This window comes from Lipotes vexillifer, unplaced genomic scaffold (assembly GCF_000442215.2).
Source record: "Lipotes vexillifer unplaced genomic scaffold, Lipotes_vexillifer_v1.1 scaffold35, whole genome shotgun sequence".
Lineage (NCBI taxonomy): Eukaryota > Metazoa > Chordata > Mammalia > Artiodactyla > Lipotidae > Lipotes > Lipotes vexillifer.
The window spans coordinates 221,202-229,297 of record NW_006780561.1 but is presented as its reverse complement, the minus strand read 5'-3'; the positions used below and the strand labels follow the sequence as shown (position 1 = coordinate 229,297).

At 41.8% G+C, this 8,096-nt stretch overlaps 1 protein-coding gene across 1 annotated transcript in view; it reads left to right on the top strand.

Moving 5' to 3' along the window:
- The first annotated feature begins 5,862 nt into the window (after positions 1–5,862).
- TMEM70 (transmembrane protein 70) overlaps positions 5,863–8,096 on the top strand; it is a 6,166-nt gene continuing 3,932 nt past the window's right edge. Inside the window, exons 1-2 of the mRNA XM_007453708.1 lie at positions 5,863–6,072; positions 7,353–7,458. Coding sequence (XP_007453770.1) covers positions 5,863–6,072; positions 7,353–7,458 — 316 coding nt within the window. The remainder of the gene's footprint in view (positions 6,073–7,352; positions 7,459–8,096) is intronic.

The window sequence follows — 8,096 nt, the reverse complement described above, 5'->3', positions numbered from 1 at the left end:
TTTCCCCCACCTCCTGCCCCCTCCCAGCCACAGGGTTGCTCAGCTTCTGGATTCTGAAATCACTCACCGAAAGTCCTGCCACCAGTACTCAGTTCTGACACCATCTTTTTCACTCCACGCCCCCTTTGCCCCTCCTTCCTCTCCTCTCTCTCCCGGTCTCTCCCCGGCGCGCTTCCCCCCACCCCACATTCACCTATCATTTTTACAAATCTTACCTCCACTTAATATGGGGTTATGTCCTGATAAGCCCAGTGGAATTTGAAAATGTCGTAAGTCGAAAATGCATTTAATAGACCTAACATAATTTAGCCTAGCTTATCTTAGAATGTGCTCAGAATGCTTACATTAGCCTGCAGTTGGGCAGAAATCGTCCAATGGAAAGCTTATTTTATAATAAAGTGTTGATTATCTTAGGTAATTTGTTGATTACTTGTACTGAAAGTGAAAGACAATGGTTTTATAAGTGTATTGGTTGTTTACCCTCCTATTTGGGTGGCTGATTAGGAGCTTCAACACCGGGGAGAGAGTTTCATACTGCCTATTGGTAGCCCAGGAAAACATTACAATTTCAAATTGTGTACGGTTTCTACTGAATGCGTATAGCTTTGGCACCATCGTATAGTCAAGAAATTGTAAGTCGAACTATCGTAAATCAGAGCCGTCTTTACTGGCTTTCCCTTGGTGAAATTTAGGCACCCTTCCAGGAAGGGTGAAACAGCTAAATAAAGTTCACCCTCTGTTTACCGGACTGTGGCATGAAAGGAATGTAGGGCCAAGACTCTCACCATTGCAAGTTGCTCAACTTCGACTGTTGTGAAACGATGTCCGCAAAAGGAAAACAGATACAGGCGATCCAAAGTTTGTTGACCTAATTAGTGACTTTTGCCTGCAAGACTTTTTTAGTTCATTTGGCAGATAAAAGGTGTTGCAAAAGCAATACCGGACAGACCGTCCTGGGTTAATTTTTCAAAGCCTTTGCAAAAATTATTAAACAAAGTTTTTTGGTTATAATAGCTCAGAGTAGCAATGGGGTGAGAAGAGAAGGATGTGGGCCCATTTTCAGTTATACTTTTCCTCCTCTACTTCAGAAGTGTTGTTTTCTCCAAAACTTTCCCTTTTCCTCATTGCATTATCACCTTCTATAAGGGTCACTCTGTTAGTTGCCTAGAGAATGATAGAATTTTCCAGGTGAGGATCCTGAGGCCAGCTAATGCCAGATTTAGGGCTAATCTAGTCTAGGACTGTTTTTTAAAAAACGCAAAATTTTACTTAAAAATTTTATTTATTATGTAATCAATATAATATATGCCTATAAAAATGCAGAAATAGTCAATATAATATATGCTTATAAAAATGCAGAGATTGCAGATAAATTTGGTTTTTTAATACACTTTTACATAGATTATACAGTGTATATATATGGTTATTATACTATTTATTTTCCAACTTAACAAACCTCAATAACCCACACTTCTGTAACTAAAATCTCAACAAGCATCATTTTTATTGTCAGTATATACTTACATTGTCTAAATGTACCATGACTCACTTAAGTATTTCCTTAAATGTTGGACATTGACCATATTTCCTTTTTTAATCACTTCATGTAATACTGTGTTCAGTATCTGCAGAAATCTTTGACCATGTTTCTATTTCTTTAGAATATGAACATTTTAAAAGATCTTGATAATCTGTTGACAAATTCTTTTCCCCAAATATTCTCGTAATTTATTTTCGAAACTAGTAATGTATAAAGAAGCATTTAGGGTCCTTATCAAAATACTAGCTTTACCACAATTTTTATTTTCTTTTTTCCATCACACCATTCTGCCCTTTAGCTCATGTTAAAGGAGGGGAAGGGGGCTGGTGAATGGGGAGGAAATACAGCCAAAAAACAACAAAAAAAAAACACATACAATAATGGTGGTCATACATTCTACAAGTGATAGCCATTTTCAATTTTTCCATCACCCTTCATCTTTAAAGGGACCCTCTCAGATGATATGAATGGGGAATCAAGGCTTATTTTGTAAACAGCCTTAGTATCATTCTAAAATCCCACTCAAGTAGTATATATTCAAAAATTGTCTCTAAACTACTAGAATTGGGAAATCGTTTTTTTTTTTTTAAAGATATTGAGGGTAGGAGTTTATTAATTAATTAATTAATTTTTGCTGTGTTGGGTCTTTGTTTCTGTGCGAGGGCTTTCTCTAGTTGCGGCGAGTGGGGGCCACTCTTCATCGCGGTGCGCGGGCCTCTCACTATTGCGGCCTCTCTTGTTGCGGGGCACAGGCTCCAGACGCGCAGGCTCAGTAGTTGTGGCTCACGGACCTAGTTGCTCCGCGGCATGTAGGATCCTCCCAGACCAGGGCTTGAACCCATGTCCCGTGCATTAGCAGGCAGATTTTCAACCACTGTGCCACCAGGGAAGCTCAAGAATTGGGAAATCTTTTTAACCATGAATGACAATTTCATATAATTCTACAGCACAGAATTTTCAGAATATCATCTCATTTTAGCTACTTAGAAACCTTGAGTAGACCAAATATTATTATTTCCATTTGCTTACAGTTTCTGTAGGAAGAAACTAAGCTTAACAGAAGATAAAAATTCAGGTTCTCTCAATATCTATATATTTTTTAAAATAATTATTTAATTAATTTTTGACTGCGTTGGGTCTTTGTTGCTGGGTGGGCTTTCTCTAGTTACTTAGATCGGGGGCTACTGTTCGTTGCAGTGCGCGGGCTTCTCACTGCGGTGGCTTCTCTTGTTGTGGAGCAGGGGCTGTAGACGTGCGGGCTCAGTAGTTGTAGCTCATGGGCTCTAGAGCACAGGCTCAGTAGTTGTGGTGCACGGGCTCAGTTACTCCGCGGCATGTGGGATCTTCCCGGACCTGGGCTCAAAACCCGTGTCCCCTGCATTGGCAGGCAGATTCTTAACCACTGTGCCACCAGGGAAGTCCCTCAATGTATTGTTGAAGTAATTATACAAAGAGGCCATTAGACTGAGATGGCTCTGATGCCTTGGTAGTTTAGTGAGCAACCCAAAAGCTAAGCCAGATTCAATTCTTATAAATACCTCAAGGTATTTACAACTAATCACAAACAACCAATCACAAACAGCCAGCTAGATTTCCTCAAATAATGCAACAGCATAAGCTATAAGCAGGGACTTCCCTGGCGGTCTAGTGGTTAATACTCCACACTTCCACTGCAGGGGGCATGGGTTAGATCCCTGGTCGCGGAACTAAGATCCTACATGCCTCACAGTGTGGCATAAGCTATAACCAATCAAATAATTTCCTTGCTTTGCATGTGCATCTTCTCCATAAAAACCTTGCCTCTAGCTCCTGTCAGTGGAATGCTCCTGACCACTTCCAGATTTGGTGCTGTCCGATTTGAATAAATTTTTGCTCAAATAAACTCAAAAATTTTAGCATGCCTCAGTTTATCTTTTTAAAGCTATTAAAGAAAAACACTGTATGAACAGAAAAATTTACATACATATCAGTACAATAATGGCTAATTGATATTGTTTGTAATATGAATTACACTAAAACAAGAGTTTTTGAAAGGTAAGTGGAAGATAACTTTAAAAAAGGGAAGTTACAGTAGCAAGGCATGGAAACAATCTAAATGTCCATCGACAGATGAATGGATAAAGAAGATGTGGTATATATATATATATATATGTGTGTGTGTGTGTGTGTGTGTGTATATATGTATGTGTGTATATATATATATATGTATATATACAGTGAAATATTACTCAGCCATAAAAAAGAATGAAATAATGCCATTTGCGGCAACATGGATGCAACTAGAGATTATCATACTAAGAGAATGAGTCAGAAAAAGACATATGATATCACTTATATGTGCAATCTAAAATATGGCACAAATGAACCTATCTACAAAACAGAAACAGACTCACAGAGAACAGGTGTGGTTGCCAAGGGGCAGAGGGAGGGGGAGGGATGGACTGGGAGTTTGGGGTTAGTAGATGCAAGCTATTACATTTAGAATGGATAAACAACAACGTCCTACTGTATAGCACAGGGAACTATATCCAATCTCCTGAGATAAACCATAATGGAAAAGAATATGACAAAAGAACGTATATATGTGTGTAACTGAGTCACTTTGCTATAATATGTAATGTGCAGAAATTAGCACAACATTGTAAATCAACTATACTTCAATGAACAAACAAAAGAAAGAAAGAAAGTGAAGTTATCCATGAAGAAATAGTATAATTTTATCCTTCTGGATACCCAGAAAAAAGTAGACAGGATTTGGAGTTGCGAAGGTGATAGTATTTTCGACTATTAGTTTGTTCCTCCCCTATGCCAATAACATATATATTTTATTTTATTTTATAAATTTATTTTATTTTTGGCTGCACTGGGTCTTCATTGCTTTGCGTGGGCTTTCTCTAGTTGCTGTGAGCAACTACTCTTGGTTGTGGTGTGCAGGGTTCTCACTGTGGTGGCTCCTCTTGTTGCAGAGCACGGGCTCTAGGCACGCGGGCTTCAGTAGTTGTGGCACATGGGCTCAGTAGTTGTGGCTCACGGGCTTTGGAGCACAGGCTCAGTAGCTGTGGCGCACGGGCTTAGTTGCTTGGCGGCATGTAGGATCTTCCTGGACCAGGCCTTGAACTCGTGTCCCCTGCATTGGTAGGCAGACTCTCAACCACTGCGCCATCAGGGAAGCCTGCCAGTACCTTACTGAGTGAAAAACATGGTTCTGAAATAGCAAACAAAAGCGTCCTTTACTAGTTGGATGCTCATCCCTCAATACTCAGCTGAACCTGAAGCCTTTGGACATTCAGAGGCCAAATTAATCATTCTGTCTCTCAGGCCTCTGCAGCATTTTGTAAATTGGTATATGTCAATTATATTTCAGTATTATATTTTAGTTTATTTTTTTATTTTTTTTGGCTGTACGCGGGCCTCTCACTGCTGTGGCCTCTCCCGTTGCGGACGGAGCACAGGCTCCGGACGCGCAGGCTCAGCGGCCATGGTTCACGGGCCCAGCCGCTCCGCTGCATGTGGGATTTTCCCAGACCGGGGCACGAACCCGTGTCCCCTGCATTGGCAGGCGGACTCCCAACCACTGCACCACGAGGGAAGCCCCTATTTTAGCTTATTTTTAGGTGTTTCCCTCACTATGTACGCATTGTGGATTTCCAGTTTTATTCAGTATCTTTGTATCCTCTGCTTCCAACTTAGTCCTGGTAGTTGGCGAGGCGCTCAAGATCTCTTTAACAAATAATGAACGATTGTGTAAACGGATGGGAGTGATTTCCGAAGACAAATTTGACAAGTATCAACATTATATGAACGAGTTCCATTCATTTTCTACCAACCTATTGGTTGGATTAAATTACTATTCAGTTTTGTTCAAACGTGCACTGTATTATTCCTCTGTGCCACCAGGTTAGAAACATTTTCCGCAGAGAAAATGGTTTTTTGACCACAGAAAATTATGCCCACGAGAATGAAAGATTTAACCCTGCTTCCAGGCTTTGTCCTTCGCGCGTGTCTCTCCCCTTTGTCCTTCCACACGGTTATAAAGAGCGCCAGACTCCGACGAGGGGAAGCAGCGCGCAGGATGGCTGTTTGCTGGTCCTGGCAGCGAGGGTCAGGTCGGATTCAGAACTCAGCCCACAAGGAACGCGTGTGCCTGGGCAGGTTGCCGGCGGGCCGTCCATTCTGCGCACGCGCAGGCGGCCAGTGCGGCCCGCGGACCTGGCGGCGGCGCCGAGTGCGCGGCTCGTTTTTGCCGCGGTCTGGTGAGGAGCTGCGCCTCGGCGTGCTCGGCTGCCGCCGCAGTGCAGTCGCCGTTTCTGGTCACGCGCGGGATGCTGCTTCTGGCGTTGGGCGGCCCGTGGGCGGCCGGACTGCGGCTCGGTGGGAAGAGGACGGCACCGTGGGCAGCCACTGCGCTCCGAGGCCCTAGGGCGGCCGTCTGGCGGGCGGCCTCCTGCAGAGGCTCCTCGGGGCGGGGCGGCGGCGGGGGCGCGGGGCTGTCGGCACCCGCGACGCTTCTGCCGTGTCGGGTGCGAGCGCAGGTCGGCGGTCAGAGGGCTAGCGGACCCGAGTAAGGGTGGGGGTGGGAGTAGCACCGGGCCTGGGGAGCCCGGCTCTCCCATAGCTTCTCCCCGGCCTGCACGGCGGCTCTGGTGCTGAATGAGCCCCGTGCTATGGGGCTGGTAGGAGTGGCCGGCCTCGGCTTGGGCAACAGGCCGGTGCTCCCGGGGTTCGCAGTCCCCGCGAGTCCAGCAGTGTCCCTTGGAAAGTGCCTATTTTCTGGGCGGTTCCAGTCACTTACAGAGATGGTTGCAAATCCATTGGGCTTGTGAGGACTCTTATTATTATTATTATTATTTTCTGTCCTTGAGCGCAAGCTCGGAAGGGTTAATTTGCAGCTAAATTAGATGCGCCACGTGGAGACCGAACTGAAAGAACTCGGGGAACCTGATTTTGAGTTTGTTCTGTTTTTTATTAGGTGGCTCTATTTTTAGGAAATCCTTTGCTTCCTGGAAAAATGGGATGGAGACGTTAATCCTTATCATTTTAATCTGAATAAATTGTCTCCTAATCCTGCCCTGTAAAATACTAGGATTAGCAAACATGGTTGAAACTTGGGAGGAAAGGCCAACGCGGCAAGTGGAATCTCATTAAATTTCAGCATAAAGGGATTAGGCATGCCTTTTACATCTTGAAGAGTGTGTGTTGTGAAAGTCATTTTCAGAGGTTCGGGCAACTCTTTTGTTCCTGTGAAATTTGATGTAGGAGTTCAAGTAAAGCATTTTCCTTGCGAGGAGCAAGGGATGGATACGAGACCCTTGGGGAAAGAGTTATTATTATTATTATTTTTAATACTAGCTATAGTATAAATATTTTAGAAGTATTAAAAGCAGTCTGGGCTTTAAACTCTCTGAATTTGCAGTATTTTACTTACATAATTAAACTTAATTTTTTAAAAAAGCTGATGCATTTAAATCTTTGACAGTTGGCCGAGAGTGATGTGGAGTAGAAGAAACTATTCCACTAACTTTTTACTTGTTTAATGTCACACTTTAAAATGCTTCTAGCTGGGATGCAAATTTAGGTCTTCAAACTCCCAATTCAGTGTCTACTTGTGAGTGGAATTAAGGAAAGCCATTTTGTTACTCAGTTTGCTTTCTTTAGCTTTGTAGATGATTTGGAAGAATTCCTTAAATCACCCCCATGTGATAAGTTTTCTTTTACTCTTTATTTTTTTCAAAATAAACTTAAAAAAATGTAAAAGTTGGTCTAAAATGCAGTTTATCATGTACTCACATTATAATGGTCTCTGTTTCAATAGATACCTGTTTGTTGGGAAAGATGTGTTCGATGTTTACATACACAACTTGAAAAATCAGAAGATGGAAGGCTGATTTATACTGGGAATCTGGCCCGAACAGTATTTGGTGGGTAATCAAAAGTGAGAATATTTCCTTCTCCCCCCCCTTTTACTTATTAAAAAAAAAGTTCTTAGCATATGATAACTTATTATTTTAGCACTTCGTAATTGCAAGACAGAAGGAAAAATTATAATTTTTTTCTTGTTGTCTGTTGATAAAAGATTTAGAGGTTAAGACCTTTGCATTTTTAGGAGATTTTAAAAAGGTTTTTGTAGACTCTTATGATTTTGTGATCTTATGGCTGGGCACTAAAGATTCCATCCTTTGGTCACCTCTCGGGATGTTTAGCAACAAAATAAAACAGAACAAAAAGTGTATGTTTATGTAATGTTTGAATATGCAGAGGAAAAAAATATGGGCAAATACCTCTTAGGAGTAGTTATTTGGGGTAAGTAGACATTTACAGTATATGTTTTTAGATTTTGCAGTTAAAATGAGCAGTAATACTTTTATAATTCAAAGATATATTAATTTTACATTTTTTTAGGTCATCTTAGAATTTTCAGCACACATATTTACTTAGTGGTGTTCCAGGTAGTAGGGAGTTATCTTGGAGAAGGAAAGGGCAGTGTATTAGATAGCTACAAGTTTAAAGCTCTTTCCTTAAGTCATAATTCAGTATTTAGTATGGAATATTTTAGTAG